This window comes from Myodes glareolus, chromosome 2 (assembly GCF_982192425.1).
Source record: "Myodes glareolus chromosome 2, mMyoGla1.1, whole genome shotgun sequence".
NCBI classification, from domain to species: Eukaryota; Metazoa; Chordata; class Mammalia; order Rodentia; family Cricetidae; genus Myodes; species Myodes glareolus.
In genome coordinates, this window is record NC_142027.1 from 124549383 (window position 1) to 124570775 (window position 21393).

General features: G+C 46.4%; 1 protein-coding gene and 1 pseudogene across 5 annotated transcripts in view; one reads left to right on the top strand and one right to left on the bottom strand.

Moving 5' to 3' along the window:
* The window catches only part of Tmem120b (transmembrane protein 120B), a 38826-nt gene extending 33109 nt beyond the window's left edge, over window positions 1-5717 (bottom strand). For 2 of the 5 annotated variants that reach the window (XM_087903653.1, XM_087903650.1), the window contains exon 1: window positions 5473-5688. In XM_087903653.1, the coding sequence (XP_087759779.1) occupies window positions 5473-5673 (201 nt within the window). In that variant the 5' untranslated portion in view covers window positions 5674-5688. Of the gene's footprint in view, window positions 1-5472 lie in introns of all 5 variants that reach the window. The other 3 variants (XR_015737306.1, XR_015737307.1, XM_087903651.1) reach the window with 3 other exon arrangements.
* Window positions 5718-12739: 7022 nt separating this feature from the next.
* Window positions 12740-13069, top strand: LOC125408774 (ubiquitin-conjugating enzyme E2 variant 1 pseudogene; annotated as a pseudogene).
* Window positions 13070-21393: the final 8324 nt, after the last annotated feature.

Below are 21393 nucleotides of genomic sequence, written 5' to 3' on the forward strand. Positions count from 1 at the left end.
TCTATTACATGGCTTTAGCCAAAATTTAAAAAAAAAAAAAAAAAAAAAGTTTCTCCATCATCCCTTTCTGGTTTTTGTTTTGTTTTGTTTTGTTTTTAAACTTTTGTTATTTTGGTTTCCCTGCATGGAATCACTTTTCCTCCTCCCTGCCTATTCCAGGGACCCCCACAGACCCCACTCCCAGACTCCAGAGGCAGACGCATGACCAGTGTCTAGTTAGTACAGTGATGGCATGACAGCTGGATACAGAACAAGGTCTCAGAAAGATGGCCTTGAACTCAGGATCCGCCTGCCTCAGCTCCTGAAAGCTGAGATTCTGCATTTGTCCATTTCACACAGGCCTCTCCTCCTACCATACCTGGCCTTAGCTACCGTCATCACACCAAGGAGGAAGGGTGACTGGCAATGAAACCCAGGTGAAGGGACAAAGAGAGACACAGACCAACAGAGTGAGCTCCTGGATCCAGTCCTAACGGTCATTTCATCTGGTCTTCCCAATTCAGGAGTTCCTTTTTTGGCTAAAAACCAGAGAACTGGGTTCTGTCGTTAAGGGTGATAACTAAGAGTCTTGACTGGGCATAAGGAAGTTCCACACAAACAAAGAGACCCAGCAAATTCAAAACTTTCCTTCTAGGGGCCAGTGAGCCGGCTCGGAGGGTAAAAGTGCTTGCCACCAAGGCTGGAACCCATACAGTGGAAAGAGAGAACCAAGTCCTCTGACGCCACACGTTTATCTGCCAGGGCACACAGCTCTCTCTCACAAGAGTAAATAAATGTTTAAAAAAAAAAAAAAAAAGCTTTTGTCGTAGAGCTTTAAGGAATTCTCAAGATACCCTGACGCCTACTGTGTAGGGGCACGGGAGCATCTGAATCAAACAGTAGACCTGTGTTCAAATTCTGACCTGAAAAGTTTCCTTTTTTCTTTTTTATTTACGTATCCATCCTGGAACTCTCAACCTCACAGCAGGTCCCCCTGCCTCTGCCTCCCAAGAGCTGGGAGTAACAGCGCCACCGTGCCCCGCCAACTAACTGGATGATTTCCAAATTCCTCACTCAACTTTACTCCCCTGATGTACCGAAAGGAGAGGCCGTGGCTTGGACTCAACGGGACAGCTATGTGTCACATAGTTCACTATGGCACTGGACAGCATTACTGCCAGTCTTTGCCAAGCTCGGAGTGGTGGCTTGCTGCAGGTCAGATGCCAGACTGTGGCGACAGAAGGCGGACCTGGGCCGGGGGAATCCTGACTCCCGAGCAGTCTTCTTTCTACTACACCTGCTTCTAAAATGAGAGGCTCCCAGGGCAGCAAACACAAAAGAAGAGCAAAGGCCATTCAGAGAGACTTACCTCTACATGATCTGCCTTGTGAAGAGATTAAGAGTACAGACTTGACCAAGGTAGTGGTGGCACTTGCCTTTATCCCAGCACTAAGGGAGGCAAAGTCAGAAAGAAAATCTCTCTGAGTACAAGGCCAGCCTGGACTCCCAGAGAGAGTTCCAAGACAGCGGGGCTACATGGAGAGACCTTGCCTCTTGCCTCTAAATAGAGAGAGACATAGACTCCAGGATCAGACAGCTCAGCAGGGAAGGGAGCTTGTTACTAAGCCTGATGACCTGAATTCAACCCCAACCTTAAACAGGGAGAATCACGTCCCACAAGCTGGCCTCCTATACATGTGCCGTGGCACCAACACACACGCACACATAAATAAATGTACATGGTGTGAGGGGGCGTCAAGATAGGGTTTCTCTGTGTAGTTCATGTAGTCCTGGAGCTCGCTCTGTAGACCAGGCTGGCCTGGAGTCAGAGATCCGCCTGCCTCTGCCTCCCGAGTACCGGGATTAAAGGCGTGCGCCACCACTGCCCAGCTATAAACGTACAGTTTTATAATTAGAAAGTGTGTGTGTGGAAAGCCACCTCAGCCATTAATAGTGCTTGCTACTCTTCCAGAGGACCTGAGTTCAGATCCCAGTATCCACGCTGGGCAGTTCACAATTCCAGCTCCGGGAGATCTGACATCGTCTTCTGGACACCTTGAACTCCTGCACTCATATGTGCATAAACACACACACATGTGTGTGCACGTACATACATATACACATAATTAAACGTAAATCTTTGGGGGGGGCGAGGAGAATATGCAGGTGCTGGAGTTCAACAGTCTATGTTCAAATCTTGATCCTAGCACTTACAAGACCTTAGGCAAACAACTTACCCCTAGGTTCTATTTCATGGGGTCTTAATGAGATAATGTCGATCTTCCCGTTATTTTTTGTGGTCTGGAGCCTGTGGAATGCCCATTTCAAATCTTTACAATGGTGTACAAAGCCCCAGTGATCCCTGAAGCCAGACACTGAGAAAGGCTGCTTCCTGTGCCTGGAAGGAGGGGTCAGGTTTCCAGTGACATAAGGCAGGAACTGATCATTAAAATCGACAGGCCTGGTGTCTGTACGTGACCTTCTGATCACAAACAAGCCAGGGGGTCAGGTACATGCTGATCTCTGACTGATGCTCGATTCACGACCACCTAAACACTAAGTCCCGGTGAGGACTCAGCTATCCCCAGAGTCCAGCAAAGCCCCAGGAAATGTGAAGCAAAGTCCACAGAAAACAGACCTTTCCCTAAGTCCCATGTACTGCCCTAGGGCTCTTGTGGATGAAGGGGGACTCCAAAGACCTTTTAAATGTTCCGGGGTCTGAGACACAGGATTCCTCTTTTTTCCATTCCAAAAAGAGAAGGAGAGGTAAAACACAGACAAAACACATCTCCCGCAGAAACGAAGAGGTGCAAAACTGGAAACCGCGATCCCAGATTCTTAGGCAGATGCAGGAAAACTTTGGCTAATCAGGATTTCCTGATGACAAAAAAAAAAAGTTCCCGCTATTGTTAACTTTTCCAGTTGCAGCCAGACCCATTCTCACACATACACACACAGAGACACACACACAGACACACAAACACACAGACACACACAGAAACACACACACAGAGACACACACACAAACACAAAGACACACACAGACACACAAACACACAGACACACACACACACAGCTCTATCACCTTTGTCTCCCCATAAATGTCTCTCAACAGAATCTCTGTTCAACATATACACAACATATACCCTGGACTTAGGACACTTTCTTCCCAGGAGTTCAAAATTTCCATGTGTGCAAAACAAAAAGCAAGCAAGCAAACACAACAACAACAACAGGCAGATTCAGACTTTTCCCGAATAAAATCTAGCACTAACTTTCGGAGTGGAACAACTGTGCGATCCCAGCTAGGACAATCAGCACGTCCACCACTCAGTTTCCTCTGTTTCTTGCTCTTCAAATAAAGACTGTATAGATGGGACAAGGCAGCTGGATGTGGTGGCCACACCTTTAATCCCAACACTTGGGAGGCAGAGGCAGAAGGATCTCTGTGAGTTCCAGGCCAGCCTGGTCTACAAGAGCTAGTTCCAGTTTAGGCACCAAAGCTATACAGAGAAACCCTGTCTCGAAAAAATAAAATAAAAAATAAAAATATTAAAAGGTAACTCCAGTTCTAGGGGATCTAACACCATCTTCCTCCTCTGGCCTTCACAGGCACCCACACATTCATGGCATACACACACAGAGGGACACAAAACTAGTAAGTAAATAAATAAGAGGACTGGAGAGATGACTTAGTGGCTTAAGGGCACTGGCTAATCTTGAAGAGGACCCAGGTTTAAATCCCGGAGCCCACATGGTGGCTCACAACCGTCTGTAACTCTAGTTCCAGAGGATCCGACGACACCCTCTTCTGCACCAGGCAGAAGAAATGCCTGCAAAATGAGCCCCAAGCAGCCATCCATTGTTGAATTCAGCAGCTGACCACCAAGCCTACACCAGCTGGGTGCCTCTTCCTCAAAGGAGGCTCCGAGGAGCTGTCTGACACTCCACCACCTCCACTCCGCAGGTCCTTCTGCAATGCTTACTGCTCAACACCTCACAATGATATCCAGATCAACTCATAATCCCCGGTCCTTGACCACCCAGCACCAGACACATCATGATACCTTCCTGTCCAAGCCAGAACATAACAACTCAAAGGATTCCTTTGCAACTTCTGCCTGCCAAGACTTGCTACCTAATTGTTGTTAATTGCATTAATTGCAGAGTTCTGCAGTACACGGTTTCTCCTCCTTGTAGTTTTAAAAGCAAGTCACAAGGAAAAACTCTGAACAAAAGCCCCACTTGGGAAACCTCTTCTCCCACTCCCAACTCTAAAATCCACTACAGCCCAGTGGGACAGATTGTTAAGTGGCTGCATCTTCTCCCTGAATGTGGAACCAAAGGGGCCCCAAAGAACCATGAGGGATCCAAGGCCTAGATCTGAAAGAAGAGGCACCAACACACCCATATGTGCTAGGGAGACCACGAAATAATAACAGCCGTCCCTGGGTACCTTGGTCCCTGGGTACCTTGGCCTTTCTGCTCAGACTCACCAGTATCCCTCTGCACCTACATCAGGATCTTACAGCCTCACTTTAGAAAGACCAATCACAGCACCCTGGACAACATCCTCCTCTGGACAAGGCAGAACTATAGGGACAGGGGAAATGACAACGTGTCTACGAAGGGGAGGAGGGTGGGAGGGTGTGAATGATTTCAGGCAACCCAGTGGCTGGAGAGGGAACCGTGTGTTCTTCCTGTTAAGACATCCCCAAGCTTTCCTGAGTCTCTAGTCCCCGGAGCACACAGCGGAGGCCTCTATGGACCTATGAGAAGGACCCTCCTGATAAGACCACGATGCCATCCTTCCCAGAGCCAGCTCTTAGATCCACCTTCGACCTATCAGGTGGAAAGCCCTGAGTCAAAGGGTGAGGGTTGGGTGCAGTCCTCTATCGCTGGGTGAGGCAGCCAGCTGTCAACTGACAGATGCCTGCCATCCACAGTGACAAACTCAGCTTGCAGCAGCCTACAAGCAGAACCACATCAGACCCCCCAAAGACAAGGCTACGACTGTGATCTCTGATCAAGGTGAAAACTGCTGAGTGCATCTCTCAAAGCGCAGCTGCAGGGAAAGGCTGCCCCGCTAGCAGAGAGGGAGTAGTTGAGCAGCCAGCGGCAGAGTTGAGGGAGACCCCTGCGTGGGGGCTGGTCTGGTGTCCTTCCGAGCGTCACTATTTCCTCGTGAACACACCTAGAACTTATCCTCAGAAGCCAGAGACCAACTTTCTGAACCGAAGGGGAAGCGTGAAGCAAGTGAGAGGGCGGGAGAATGGGGGCTTCGACCGGGTGCCCCACGAGGTTGAGAAGCCGAAGCCCTGGGAAATAGGAAGGGGCTGTGCCAAGTCACCCACCAGCCCGTCGGACGCACAGCCTGGGCCACCCTCTGGGTCCTATCGCCCCACCTCCACCTCGGGGCTGGGGTGGCTAGGTGGGGAAGGCACCACAGGGCAGGTAGTAGCAGAGTTGCGGGACCAGGTGGCCCGGCCCTACCTGCAGCTCCTGAAATTCTCCTTCCAGCTCATGCCACTCGCGCTCACAACGCTCCAGCTGCCCGGACATGGTGCAATGATGCAAGGCGGCGGTAGCTCCCGCAGCGTGGCCCGGCCGGTGACCAGCACCCCACGCCCGCCCGCTCAATCGCCGCCTCCCGAGGCACCAGCTGTTCCTGCGCAGCCGGAGCCACGCGCGCATCTGACGTCACGAACCCCGCCTCGGCGCCAGCTCCACCCCTCGCTCGAGGGTGGGGCCCGCGCGTGCGCACACTCTTCCCTGCTTCCGCCGCGTGGACGGTTCAACTTTACGTTCTTGGTTAGATCTGTCTCCTCTCCTGCTCCTGTGTAGTACGTTTCTCCTCAGAGTGGGTGGAGGGCTTATCTATAAGCTGCATTTGTGGCTTATGTTACTTAGATTGTGTTTGTGGGGAGAGTGGGGTGGAAAAAGATTTGGGGGAGGTAAAAGAAAAGTCATGTACCCCTTAACATTGTCTGACCCAGGAGGCAAAAGCCAAAGTCTTGGAATGCCATAGTTGACGACAGTGACCGTGTAATAAGGTCAAGGACAGGGTGGAAAAACGCAGACTTGGCTCTGACATCTCACGTTGGCATTGGTATTTATTACAACCAATACAGCCTAGATTCCGGTCCTATGACACTAGGTGAATCCTGACAGCTGCTGCTGTCATTCAGAAGACACAACCACTTCCAAATTTATTGAATGCAGTTACTTCCCTTTCCCTGCAAAGTCCCGCAGGAGCTGCACCAGCCTGACTTTCCAGCCACACTTCCTATCTCACTGCCCTGATTCCAGCTCTCTAGACAAATCTCGTCCCAACTTGGCATCTTCCCTCTGAGTCTTCATGTAGTGGCTTCTAGCCCATTCCTTGAGCCTCATTCACAGAGTACCTGCAGTCGGGTGTGGTACTGCACACCAGCCTTGACAGCATAGCAAGATTGTCTCAAAAAATAAACAAAATAAAGTGAAATATCAAATCGTGCCTGTGGGGGCTGGAGAGGTGGTTCAATGGTTAAAAGTGCATTCTGCAGACCAAGCTTGGGTGGTGTGCACACCTTTAATCCCAGCACTTGAGATGTAGAGGCAGGCAGATCTCAGTGAGTTTGAGACCAGCCTGGTCTACATAGTGAGTTCCAGGCTCACTGGGACTACATACTAAGATCCTGTTAAATTGATTAATTAATTGCTTAAGAAGCACCTGTATTAGTTTCATAGGGCTGCAGTCACTACAAGTGGGTGGCCTAAACCCTAGAATGCACTTCTCTGAAGTTAAGAACCTACAAATCTGAAACAGAAGTGTCAGGAAAGCCTTGCCCCACCTGAGAGTCTGGGTAGAGAGGCTTTCCCTGCTGCCTAGCAGCTCATGGCAGGGGCTGTCAATCCTAGGTGTGCCTTAGCTTTCAGCTGCATTCCTCCACTCTCTGACCTGTGGCCGAGGGGCCTCTCTGTGTGCCCTCTCTTATGAATGAAAGCTCCAGAAAGAAGCTGCACCTTCTACTGAACCCGCTGCAAAGCTGGGTAACTGATTAGAACTTCAGTGATTGTGGAGAGGCTGGAATATTGCAGGTCCGGAGTCTAATTGCAGTTTATCGTGGGCTGTCATTTAGGGGCTAAATAGCCATGGCTGCCCACCTCTGCATCAGACCTAACATATAAAACTTCCTGAAATCTATTAACTGAATAAAATCTTAATTCCTGCTAGCCAAAGACCGAAAGTGTCATCAGGCAGCATCTCAGGCCTAGAACTAGGATGTCTCCACTTATCTATAAGTCAATGTTTTTGCGGTGTATTTTTGAGTGTCTTGATTTATGATTTTCTTTGTTCAGTTACCATAAAAAATGCATCAAACTGCTACCCATTGGGACACATTTATTCAGGGTACTAAATCTCTGTTCCTGTGTCACGGGCTATCATATTTGGCTTCAGAATAAATTATCTCTCTTTTAAAAGAAATATTTATCTTATATCATATATATCAGTGCTTTGCCTGCACGTCTATACATCATATGTGTGTTTAGCACTCAAGGACGTTCTGGAACTAGAGCTGATTGTGAGCCACCATATGGGTCCGGAGAACTAAACCTGGGCCCCCTGCAAGAGTAGCCGGTGCCCTTAGCCGCTGAGCCATCTCTCAAGTCCAGAATAGGCTATCTTTTCTCCCCTTTGAGGTGTGTGTTGTGTTGCAATGAGGACAATACCTTTTGCTACTGTAACCTCATCTCAACTAATAACATCCATAAACACTGTATTTCCAGGTAAGGTCATACTGTGAGGTGCTAAATATTAGCACATCAGCACATTTTCCTCTGTGTCATAATAATGCTCCAAAAATAGTCAGAAACCGGGCAAGAGAGAACAGGGACCCAGGTTCAAGTCCAGCACTTACAGGGTAGTTTATAACCATCTTTTAACTCCAGTTCCAGGGGATAAGATCCCCTACTCTGAATCCTTGGGCATCAAACACACATGTGGTACACAGACATACAGTCAGGCAAACATTCATAAACATAGAATAAATTTTAAATAGAGGCAGGCTGATCTCTGTGAGTTTGAGGCCAGCCTGGTCTGCAGAGAGAGTTCCAGGACAGCCAGGGCTACACAGAGAAACCCTGTCTGGGGAAAAAATTATTTAAATAAATAAACAATCATAAATCCACACCTTATCTCAATCACTTCCTACCATCTGCTTAGTTTCTGTAACGGAGGTTGTCACTTTCTGAAGGGTTTGGTTCTGGCTGAGGGTGTATGTGTCTCTCCAGGGCTGAGGAGTCTCTAAGAGACCTCAAAGAACTTGCCTGTCTTCTTTGTCATCAAATCCCAAGAGCTTAGCACAAAACCGACTCTCAATAAATAATTGCCAAATGCCAAGAAGGAATAAATAACAGAGTCATCTACTGCAGGGGCTCAGTGTTTGGGGTTCACAGATTCACCACTCTTAGAACCCAGGAAAACTCATGTAAGTGCATAGGAACATACTTGCAATTATTTTTAGGAAGTGAAAGGGAACTGAGACAGGCGCTCATGTAGGCCAGGCTGGCCTCCAACTTGCGTGACGTTAACTCCTGATCGTCCTGCCTCTGCCTCTCAAACACTGTGATTATGAGCATGCTCCAGTCTTTGTCCAACTATCTTGCCTGGCTTGCAGTGAGACTTCAAATGCATTTACAGACCTCAGGAAACTCCTGAAACTTAGAAGATTCATGAGGACTCTCGACCCCGGCAGTGTTGCTGGGAAGAGGGGGCTTTTCCTCCTCCAGAGGCCTGCCGCAAGTACTCCAGGGATGCATGGGCTCCCTGTGCCGGGATGGGCGTTTCAGAGACACAGATGCCTCTGAATCATCTCTGCTCTTAAGTAACCTCTCTCCAAAACTCCTGCGAATAGCCTCAATAAACTCACCACTTCACCAGACAGACTTAGATGGAATCCTTTCTTTGGTCTGTCTGTCCTGGTCTGTCCGTCCTTGGTACCCCATCTGGGATGAAGAGTCATGTCTCTTAGGGAAAAAAAAAAAAATCACACAGTAGGATACCACAACTGGATCCTAGCTTGCAACTTAGTTTTGTTCTTGTTTTTTGTTTTCTTTTTTAATTTCTCAAGGGAGGCTTTCTCTGTGTAGCAACCCTGGCTGTCCTGGAGTTCACTCTGTAGACCAGGCTGGCTTCCAACTCAGAGATCTGCCTGTCTCTGCCTCTCGAGTGCTGGGATAAAGTCAGGTACCACTTTGTCAGGCATGTTTCAATTCTTACTTGAGACCAGAAGAGGAACGTGCTCTATGCGAGATGGAAACTCATGACCCACTTTGAATTCAGGTTCTCATCCCTGATTCCTAAACTGGTATGCTACTAGTGAGAGGTGCCTAAAACAGTGGTGGGCTGTGAGCAAATTCAGAAACCATTTGTTGCCCTCCCCTCGGGGTAGGAGTGCACTCAAGGACATAAAGATTGTTTCTTTTTCTTTTTTCCTTTTTTTTGAGACAGGGTTTCACTGTTTAACTCTAGCTGTCCTGGAACTCACTTTGTAGACCATGCTGGCCTCAAACTCAGAGATTCGCCTGCCTCTGCCTCCCAGTGCTGGGATTAAAGGCATGTACCACCACCACCCAGTTTTTTTTCTTCAGATAAATACTTTCCACAGTCTAATGCTAGAAGTGAAATTTTGAAAAGGAGATGGTTATGGTGGGACACACTTGTAATTCCAGCATTGAGGAGGTTGAGACTGAGGGTGATCTCAAATTCAAGATCAACCTGGGTACATTATGAGACTGGCTCAGTGAGTAGAAGTGTTTGCCACGCAAGTTTAACCCCCAGAACCCACAAACTCACATAAAAGTCAGGTGGAGTGGTGAGCATCCCTCTGAGACCCCAGCATTCCTGGGGTGGTAAAGTAGGAAGCAGAGAACTAATAGGCTGGAAGCCCTCAGGCTAGAAAGCCTAGAACACTCACAGTACAGGAGCAGAATAGAGACCCTGCTTCAAAACAAGGTGAAAGAGAACAGACTCCCCAAAGTCCTCTGACCACTCCATGTATGTTGTAGTGTTCATGTGCACGAGTGCACACACACACGCACACACATACACACACACACTATCTATCTATCTATCTCTATATCTATATATATATATATAATTAAAAACAAATAACTGGAAATTATGAAAACAGAATTTGTTAAGGGGCTGGAAAGATGACTCAGCAGCTGAGAGCACTTGCAGCTCTCATAGAGGATCAACATGGCCCTCATGAGTTCACACCCATCCCTAACTCCAGTTTCAGGAATCCAGTGCCCTCTTCTGGCCCCCAAAGGTACCAGGTACATACACGGCACACATACATCCATGAAGGCAAAACACTCGTACACATAAAATGGATTTTCCTTTTGTTGGTTTTTTTTTCATGTGCATTGATGTTTCGCCTGAATGTATGTCTGTGTGAGGGGTGTTGATCCCAGAGCTACAGGCAGTTGTGAGCTGCCATGTGGGTGATGGGAACCAAACCCAGGTCCTTTGGAAGAGCAGTCAGTGCTCTCAACCGATGAGACATCTCTCCAGCCCTGAAAAGTTTTTTTTTTATTTAAAAAATTTAAATAACGGCTGGAGAGATGGCTCAGAGGTTAAGAGCATTGCCTGTTCTTCCAAAGGTCCTGAGTTCAATTCCCAGCAACCACATGATGGCTCACAACCATCTGTAATGGGGTCTGGTGCCCTCTTCTGGCCTGCAGGCATACACAAAGACAGAATATTGTATACATAATAAATAAATAAATAAATAAATAAATATATTTTTAAAAGAACAGACAGAAGAACCAATGGAACCAAATAGAAGACCCAGAACCAAATAGAAGACCCAGATATCAATCCACACTTCTTCAAACACCTGATCTTTGATAAAGAAGCAAAAAATATCAAATGGAAAAAAGAAAGCATATTTAACAAGTTGTGCTGGCATAATTGGATATCAACATGTAGAAAAATGAAAATAGACCCATATCTATCACCATGCACAAAACTCAAGTCCAAATGGATCAAAGACCTCAACATAAAGCCAGCCACACTGAACCTTATAGAAGAGAAAGTGGGAAGTACCTTGAACGCATTGGCACAGGGAACCACTTTCTGAGTAGAACCCCAGCAGCACAGACACTGAGAGAAACAATTAATAAATGGGACCTCCTGAAACTGAAAAGCTTCTGTATAGCAAAGAACACAGTCAACAAGATAAAATGACAGCCTACAGAATGGAAAAAGATTTTCACTAACCCCACATCAGACAGAGGTCTGATCTCCAAAATATACAAAGAACTCAAGAAATTGGACACCAAAAGATCACATAATCCAATAAAAAAAGTGGAGTACAGACCTAAACAGAGAACTCTCAACAGAAGAATCTAAAATGGCTGAAAGACACTTAAGGAAATGTTCAACATCCTTAGTCATCAGAGAAATGCAAATCAAAATAACTCTGAGATTCCATCTTACACCTGTAAGAATGGCCAAGATCAAAAACACTGATGACAACTTATGCTGGAGAGGTTGTGGGGAAAAGGGAACACTTCTGCATTGCTGGTGGGAATGCAAGCTGGTACAACCCCTTTGGATGTCAGTGTGGCGATTTCTCAGAAAATTAGGGAACAACCTTCCTCAAGACCCAGTAATACCACTTTTGGGTATATATCCAAAGGATGCTCAATCGTGCCACAAGGACATGTGCTCAACTATGTTCATAGCAGCTTTGTTTGTCATAGCCAGAACCTGGAAACAACCTAAATGCCTCTCGATCGAAGAATGGATAAGAAAAATGTGGTACATTTACATGATGGAGTACTATACAGCAGAAAAAAATAATGACAGCTTGAATTTTGCAGGAAAATGGATGGAACTAGAAAACATTATTTTGAGTGAGGTAACCCGGACACAGAAAGACGATTATCACATGTACTCACTCATAGGTGGTTTTTAAACATAAAGCAAAGAAAGCCAGCCTACAAACCACAATCCCAGAGAACTTAGACAACAATGTGGACACTAAGAGAGACTTACATAGATCTAATCTACATGGGAAGTAGAAAGTAGAAAAAGACAAGATCTCCTGAGTAAATTGGGAGCATGGGGACCTTGGGGAAGGATTGCAGAGGGGAGGGGAGGGGCAGAGAGGGGAGCAGAGAAAAATGTAGAGCTCAATAAATATCAATAAAATAAAAAATTAAAAAAAAGACACAGCATCATATTGTCCAGGCTGGCCTCGAACTCACTAAGTAGCAGAGGATGACTTGGTAAATTGTAGGTAGAGGCAGGAAGATTCAGAACTTGCAGCCTGCCTGGGCTACATTGGGAAATTTGGTCTTATGAAAAAGAAGAAAACAAAAACTAAATCCTACCTCAGTAAGTCAGGGACCATCTTGTTCTAAAGCAGGGTCCCTCAAGGTTTGTTTGTTTATCTGTTTGTTTTTTAAGACAGGGTCTCTTTGTGTAGTCTTGGCTGTCTTGGAACCAGCTCTGTAGACCAGGCTGGCCTCGAACTCACAGAGATCCACTTACCTCTGCCTCCTGAGTGCTGGGATTAAAGGCATGCACCACCACCCCCTGGCAATATTTTTTCTTGAATCAAGGTCTCGCATATGCCTTTAATCTCAGCACTCCAGAGGCAGAGGTAGGCAGATCTCTGAGTTCAAATCCAATCTGGACTACAAGGACAGCCAGGACTTCACAGGTAAACTCTATCTTGAAAAAAACAAAGACAAGAGGTGGAAGATGGCAGCTACCACAGGCTCGGGAGCAAAAGTCCCTCAAAATTTCCAACTGTTGGAAGAGCTGGAAGGCCAGGAGTAGGTGATGGCAGTTAGCTGGGGTTAGAAGATGACAGAAACATGACCAAGATGAACAGGGATAACTGGGCCTCCACAAAAACTGAATATACAGCCTTAAAACAGAACCAGAAGCAACCCAATCCGGTGAACACAAGAGCCACAGCAGTGCTGGCAAAGCGGCAAAGTACCACAGCATCAGGAGCTTCAGCACTCGATGTCAAAAGAGAACATGAAGCTACTACAGCCGCCAGAAGGACAGTGTTACAACAATTAGTCACCAAGGCCCTGGCCTCTCCTCTCCAATCTGACCTAAGTCTCATTTCCACAGTAGTGAACTTTCTAGATACCTCTTGTAGACCTCAAAGTCCTGGCAAGGAAGCACCTCTGAGACATCGTCCATCCTGAGACACTGTTCTCATACTAATTTCTGGTCCATTTCAAATACCTAGGTTGTGCTGTGTTAACGTCTGCCAAGTGTGCCCACTGGCTGCCTAGCTGAATTTCTGGATCAGGAAGATGTTGAAATCGGTTTCTTTGGGAACGGTGAGCACAAGTAACACAACTGTGAACAGATGTGTTACACAATCACGTGCTGCTGACCCATGTTCTAGATCTGCCTTTGCCCACCCACCACAGGTGCATGGTGGCCTTAGAATAGATGGGAAGGCTTTAGGTGGCATCCCTGGGACTACTGGGGGACTTGGGGATACTTTGGCTGCACCCATTTTCCTAAGTCCTTTTTTTTTTTTTTTTTTTGAGACAGGGTTTCTCTGTAGCTTTGGATCCTGTCCTGGAACTCACTCTGTAGATCAGGCTGGCCTCGAACTCACAGAGATCCACCTGACTCTGCCTCCCCGAGTGCTGGGACTAAAGGCAGGTGCCACCACCGCCCGGTCTCCATTTTCCTAAGTCTTAAGCCATACTCCATCCAACCCACTGTCCCATCCCTAGTCGCCCTCCTTCCCCCCACCCCCACATTCTTCCACTCCCACCCTTGGCCAAAGCTTAGACTGTAATCCTTCCCTCCCTCTGAAATTGGTCTTGAGTGAGGAATTCAGGGCTCCCATCTCCCCACCTTTATCAAGGGTGCTGCTTTCCTGACCTCCTCAACTCTTCTGTTACCCATCACCACCCAACACTGGCTGCAGCCAGAAGCCACCAGCTGAGGTGGCAAGAACCTGGCTTCCCTCAGTAAGCTCCGCAACACCAGTTCACTTGCTACCTGCCTGGGAAGGGAATGCTGGGTCCTCCACCATCAGCTCAACTCAGGTCTCCAAGGGAACAGAACAGTCATGGGGAGATTTAGACCTGCCAGTGCGGAGTTCTTGGTGGATCGGCCTAGAGGAAGGCCATGCAGAGAGAGTCCTAAGCGCATATGGTTCTGAATCAGTTCCTTTTATACACTGAAAAGGTTTGAACAGGGCTCTCCTGTCACCCTGGCCACCCACAGGGTCTGATGTGGAGTCTGACAGCTGGAACACAAGGCCCTGATCCTTCAGACTCAGGTGACAGAGACCCAGAGAGACCCCACATGGCATTTTCAGATCCTGGCTCGTTGCCAGCTTCCCCATTCTGTTCAGGGCCACCACATGTTGAAATGTGAATGCATGCTGACATAAAAGCAATTTGTTGTGCTGGAGGTGTGTTGTGGGACAATGGTTTTTTATCCTGTCACTGTATTATTTTTAATAAAATGCTGATTGGCCAGTAGCCAGGCAGGAAGTATAGGCCAGCGACCAGGTAGAATGTAGAGGCGGGGCAATGAGAATGCTGGGAAGAGGGAAGCGCAGTCTGCCGTTGTGACCCAGCCTCAGATGAAGCAAGATGTGACTGCCTCACCAAAAAAAGGTACCAAGCCACGTGACTAACTTAGACAAGAATTATGGGCTAAGTTATAAGTAAGTTATAAGAATTAGTAAATAAGAAGCCTGAGCTAATGGGTCAATTAGTTTATAACTAATGTAGATCTCTTTGTGATTCTTTGGGATTTAAGGGATTGGGTGGGACAGAAATCCTGACAGTGGTATGTGGTATGTAATCCAGGATGACCTTGATTTTGGGGTCTCCTCTGCTACAGTATCTTACATGCTGGGATCACATGTGAGAGCCACAAATCCTGGCTTCCCCAACTTGTTCTTGTTTTTTGAGACAGGGTTTCTCTGTGTAACAGCCCTGGTAGTCCTGGAACTCACTTTGTAGACCAGGCTGGCCTCAAACTCAGAAATCTATGAGTTAGACTCATAGAGATCCACCTCCTCTGCCTCCTGAGTGCTTGGACTTAAAGGTGCGCACCACCAACCCCATTCCAACCTTGAATGTTTGACTCTCCTGCCCCCTCCCAGCTGCTGGACTACAGGCATGAATGTCCAGCTACTGCAGGACTTTTTTAGTTTATGGCATACCAACCCAGTTTCCATAGTCCTTCTGTTTTGGAGCTGGCCATAAAGAAATTCTCTGATTCATCTGGTGGCTAGATCATAAGACCTTCCTCAGTCCAGAGGAGTCCAGCCACATGTCCCTGAGGGGATAATGCTGCATAGCAAGGCCAAGAAGCAACCCTTGCTACACTTCCCCATCTACAGAGTTCATTAGCAACTGTGCCTACACAATATACATCTGAACATTACATGTCTTTTATAGCAAGGTATGGAGGCATACTTCCATAATCCTAGTTCTTGGGAGGTGGAGGCAGGGGATTGGGGGTAGTTTAAGGCCATCCTCCTCACCTCCCGGCTTTAGAACATTTTTATCACTCCTCCAAACAAACCCATACCCATTAATACTCCATTAAAAAATTATTTAAGCCCAGCGGTGGTGGCACACACCTTTGATCCCAGCACTTGGGAGGCAGAGGCAGGCGGATCTCTGTGAGTTCGAGACCATCCTGGTCTACAAGAACTAGTTCTAGGACAGGCTCCAAAACCACAGAGAAACCCTGTCTCAAAAAACAAAACAAAACAAAAAAATTATTTAAGCCCGGCGGTGGTGGCACACATCTTTAATCCCAGCACTTGGGAGGCAGAGGCAGCAGATCTCTGTGAGTTGAAAGCCAATGTGAATGATGTGTGTGAAAACCGAGGACCCTTTGGTTCCTCAGCACCCACACAAAACAGCTCACAACCCCGTGTAACTCCAATGTCCTCTTCTGGCCTCGAGTGGGCACACATGGTGCAGAGACATACATGCAGACAAAATACCCATATACACAAAATAAAAATTAAGGACCTGGGTTAAATTCCCAGCATCCACATGGCAGTTCGCACTGCCTAATTCTGTTCCAGGGGATCTGACACCCTCACACAGACATACATGTGGACAAAACACCAATGCGCATAAAATACAAATAAATAAACTATTTTAAAAAGAAAAGAAAATTAAAGCACAACCTGGGGAAGGAAGGGTCGAGCTCCTCTCAGGTTACAAATCATCCTTGGGAAGCCACGGCAGAAACTCAGGACTGAATCAGATTTGGGGGAAGACACTGCTCACTGACCGGCTCCTCCTGTCTATGCCAGCTTGCTTACACAATCCAGGACCACCTGGCCAGGTGCGGCGCTGACCACAGTGGGCCAGGCCCTTCCGTATCAATCATCATTCCAGAAAATGCCCTACAGCCACGCCCACGGGCCAGTCTAATGGAGGCAGTCCTTCAGCTGAGAAGGGCGCGCCCTGCTCCCAGGTGACTCCAGTTTGTGTCAAACTGACAAAACCTAAACAGCACTGGTGTGGAGCGATGGCTCAGTGTTTGAAGGCACTTACTGCTAAGCCTGGAAGCGGGGTTTGAGCCCTAGGACACACATGGGGAAAGAAACAAGCCAACTTCTGCAAGAGGCCTTATCTCCACATGTATGATGTGGCACATGTTACACAGATACATGTGCACATGCGCATACTCAAAAATGTAAAATAATAATGCTAGGTGGAGGTGGCACATGCTTTTAATCCCAGCACTGTGAGGGGGGGGGAGCTCTGTAAATTCAAGGCCAGCCTGGTCTACAGAGTGAGTTTCAGGACAGCCAGGGCTACACAGAGAAACCACATCTCATCAATAAATAAACAGAGCCCAGCGGTGCCTTTAATCCCAGCACTCGGGAGGCAGAGGCAGGCGGATTTCTGTGAGTTCGAGGCCAGCCTGGTCTACAAGAGCTAGTTCCAGGACAGGCCCCAAAGTTATAGAGAAATCCTGTCTCAAAAAATAAAACAAACAAACAAATAATAATATTAAATTACTGTAAATTCAGAAGTAGAGAGCTTGCCTAGACGTTGGAGGCACTGGGTCACATAAAAGGGAAAGAGAGGGAAAACATAAGGATGGATTTACAGATCGCAAAGCCTTTGCTCTCCTCATTGTCTACAGACACAAGATGCCCTGGATCCTGAACCCCAGCCGAACTCATTATTTTGAAGCAAAATTCAAGCAGCAGAAAAAGTACCAAGTGTCTATGGTTTTGTAGTTGCTACAGAAATAAGAGGAACAGTTCTATGATTAAACCATATTTGGTGAGTTTTTTGTTTTGTTTGTTTATTTGTTTAATGTGGTTTTTGAGACAGCACTCGGGAAGCAGAGGCAGGTGAGTTTGAGGTCAGCTTGTTCTACAGAGTGAGTTCCAGGACAACCAGGGCTACACAGAGAAACCCTGTCTTGAAGAAAACCAAACCAAACCAACCCCCCACACCAAAAAACAAACAAACAAACAAACAAAAAACAAAAAACCCAAAAAACAAAAAACGAGACAAACAAAAAAGGTACAATGTTGGCAGAGCTCTTTCTCTTTTTGGAATACAAGCTTAAATCTTGGATCATTGCGCCCCCTGCTGGGTATTTCATGGAATTTATTTCCTACTCAAAAAAAAAGCACAGAGGTTATTGAACAAAAAATGTATTCATGAATAATACTCTGTAAGGCTGAGTTTGAGCCTCAGCACCAGGAAAAAGAAATTAATTCATTTTTATCTCAATTAAGTACCTATCACTCACAGAAAAATGGACTGCTAGTTTGGGTACTGGAAAATTTTGAAGTTCACCTCAAAAACATTGACTTTCCCATTTTTATTCATTTTTTAAAATTATTTCAGTTGGTGTACAACATAATGTGTTTTACTATTATATTTTCTTACACATACACAGTACTTTGCTCAAGAGCGTCCTGTTGTGAAATATTAGTTGAAGATGTGTTATAGTTTATGCTGTGGAACTTTTGTTTAATGATGCAAAGATTCTTTTATGCTGCACTTGCTTAACTCTGTGAAGCTGTGCTACTCTGACTGGTCTAATGAAGAGCTGAACACTAGGCAGGAGGAAGGATAAGGAGCCGGCAGGCAGAGAGAACAGGTAAGAGGGGGTCCGGGAAGAGAAGATCACGGAGGACAGAAGGACAGAGGACACCAAAGGCCAGCCACACAGGCACACAGCAAGCCACGGAGTAAGAAGTAAAGAAAGGCGTATAGAACAGAGAAAGATGGGTAAACGAGATAATTTAAGAAAACCTGGCTAGAAACAAGTTAAGCTAAGGCTGGGATAAGTAGGAATAAACTTGGTGTATTTATTTGGGGACTGGGTGGTGGACCCCCCCCCAAAAAAAAGCCAAAAGAGTAAAGAAACAACAGCATCCCTCAACTGTTTTATTTATTTATTTATTTATTATGTATACAATATTCTCAGTGCTCTGCCTGCAGGCCAGAAGAGGGCACCAGATCTCATTACAGATGGTTGTGAGTCACCATGTGGTTGCTGGGAATTGAACTCAGGACCTTTGGAAGAGTAGGTGGTACTCTTAACCACTGAGCCATCTCTCCAGCCCCCTCAACTGTTTTTTTTTTTTAAAAAAGATTTTATTTTTATTATGTGTGTGACCAGTTGTGGTGGCACATGCTTTTAATCCCAGCACTCAGGAGGCAGGGGCAGGTGAACCTCTGTGAGTTCAAAGGCAGCCTGGTCTACAGAGCAAGTAGGACAGCCAAGACTATTCAGAGAAACCCTGCCATGAAAAAATTTTTTTAAAAAATTAAGTGTGTGCTTGGGCATTTCTGTGCAGGTGACCACAGAGGGCCAGAAACACCCGACTCCTCGGAACTGGAGTTACACATAGTTGTGAGATGACAATGTAGGTGCTGGGAAGAGACCTTGGGCTCTCTTGGTGTCTGAGCCATCTCTCCAGCCTCAATTACACTTTACATTAGTGTATGTGTGTGGGGTGCACATGTGTGCAAGGGAGTGTGGAGGCAAGAGGGCAACACTGGTGTCATTCTTAATGCCGCTATCTAATTTCCGGAGACAGGTTTCTGACTGAGCTGGAGCCTGAAGACTCAACTAGCCCAGCTGGCCAGCAAGCCCCAGCGGTCCTCCTGTGCCTGCCTTCTTACAACATTACAGGGATGTGCTGGGAACCTTGGAGTCAAGGGCAGTTGTGAGCTAACTCAGGTCCTCTGGAAGAGCTGGGAGAGCTCTTAACTGCTGAGCCATCTCTCCAGCGCCATACTTGACTTTTTAAATGGGTTCTGAAGATCCAAACGCCAACATGCATGGAAAGCATTACCAAGTAGAGCATATCCCGAGTGCTGGCTGACTGCTGACCTGGAACTTGCTATGTAGACCAGGCTGGCCTTCAACTCACAGAAATCCACCTGCCTCTGTCTTTCTAGTGCTGGGATTCAAGGTGTGTGCCACTATGCCCAGCTAAAAGTACTAATTTTAAATGAGCACTTTAAATCAGTAATATGAAATTTTAGGGTGGAAAGATGGCTCACTGGGTAAAGGTACTTTTGCCCAACCAAACAAGCCTAAGGACCTGAGTTCAATTCCCAGAATCCACATGGAGGTGGAAGGAGAAAAGGTTGGCACAAAGTCATCCCGACCTTCATATGTCATGGCACACACATTCACAGCCACACAATAAGAAATAAATAAACTTTTTTTTTCTTTGCAAGACAGGGTTTGTGTGTAGCCCTGGCTGTCCTGAAACTTACTCTGTAGACCAGGCTGGCCTTGAACTCAAAGATCCACCTGCTTCCACCACCTGAGTTCTGGGATTAAGGCATGCACCACCACAACCATCTATAAATATAAATTTTAAAATTTTAGTGTAGGGCTGGAGAGATGGCTCAGCGGTTAAGAGCATTGTCTGCTCTTCCAAAGGTCTTGAGTTCAATTCCCAGCAACCACAAGGTGGCTCACAACCATCTGTAATGAGATCTGGTGCTCTCTTCTGGCCTGCAGGCATATATGCAGACAGAATATTGTATATATAATGAATAAATAAATATTTAAGAAAAATTTTAGTGTAGCTATTTTATTTGTAAATTCCCACAGTTATTCCTGCATTTAACAAATATATTCATGCTGGGTCTTTAATCCCATTTGGGAGGCAGAGGCAGGAGGATATCTGGGAGTTTAAGGCCAGTCTGGTCTACATAGAGAGACCCCATCTAGAACAAAATAAAACAAGCAAGCATAAATGCATTCTGCATCAATAACCATCTGGGAAATGCAAACCAAACTGTAGGGAGAGACTACTTCACACCCACAGCAAGGTGACAGGGACACCAGCATGTGAAAGACACAGAGAGGGGCTAGGGAGACTGGCTGCTCTTCCACAGGGGACTAGGGAGACTGGCTGCTCTTCCACAGGGGGCTAGGGAGACTGGCTGCTCTTCCACAGGGCCCGAGTTCAATTCTCAGCACCCACATAGGAGCTCAAAAAAGTGTGTGACTCCAGTGCCAAGAGACCCAACACCCTTTCTGGTCTCAGATATCAGGCATGCATGCAGAGCCCAGGCAAAGTAACCATACTTATTTTTAAAAAATACATTTTTTAAAACAGAGAAAAATGAAAACCTAGGGCGGGAGACATGGCTCAGAGGTTAAGAGCACTGACTGCTCTTCCAGAGGTCCTGAGTTCAATTCCCAGCAACCATATGGCAGCTCACAACTGTCTGTAACTCCAGTTATGGAGGATAAAACACCCTCACGCAGACATATATGCAAGCAAAACAACACACATGAAATAGAAATAAATATAAAAAAAAGAAAAATGAAAACCCTTACAGCATATTACCAACACAAATGGAACATGGCTCAGCCACTTTGGAAAACAATTTGATTTTTTTTTTTCGAGACAAGGTTTCTCTGTATCTTTAGAGCCTGTCCTGGAACTCGTTCTGTAGACCAGGCTGGCCTCAAATTCACAGAGATCCGCCTGCCTCTGCCTCCTGAGTGCTGGGATTAAATGCGTGTGCCGCCACCACCTGGCCCAATTTGGCAAATTCAACTATATGACACATAAATTCCACTTCTAGCTGGAGGTATGTTAGTAAAGAGAAGTAACACTGTGTCCCCATGAAGACTTGTGTACATTATAAAAGCATCTTTCATGATAGCCAGACAGAAGAAACAACCATAGGAATCAGGGACGGCTCAGCAGCTAAAAGCACTTGCCACTGTGAAAGGACGGTCCCAGCACCCAAGTCAGAAGGTTCACAGCTGCCTGTAACTGCAGCTCCAGGGGATCCAACATCCTCTTCTGCCCTCTGGGAGCACCTACTTTTATGTGCACATACCTATACACAGACACAAACACGTAAATAAATAATAAATCTTTT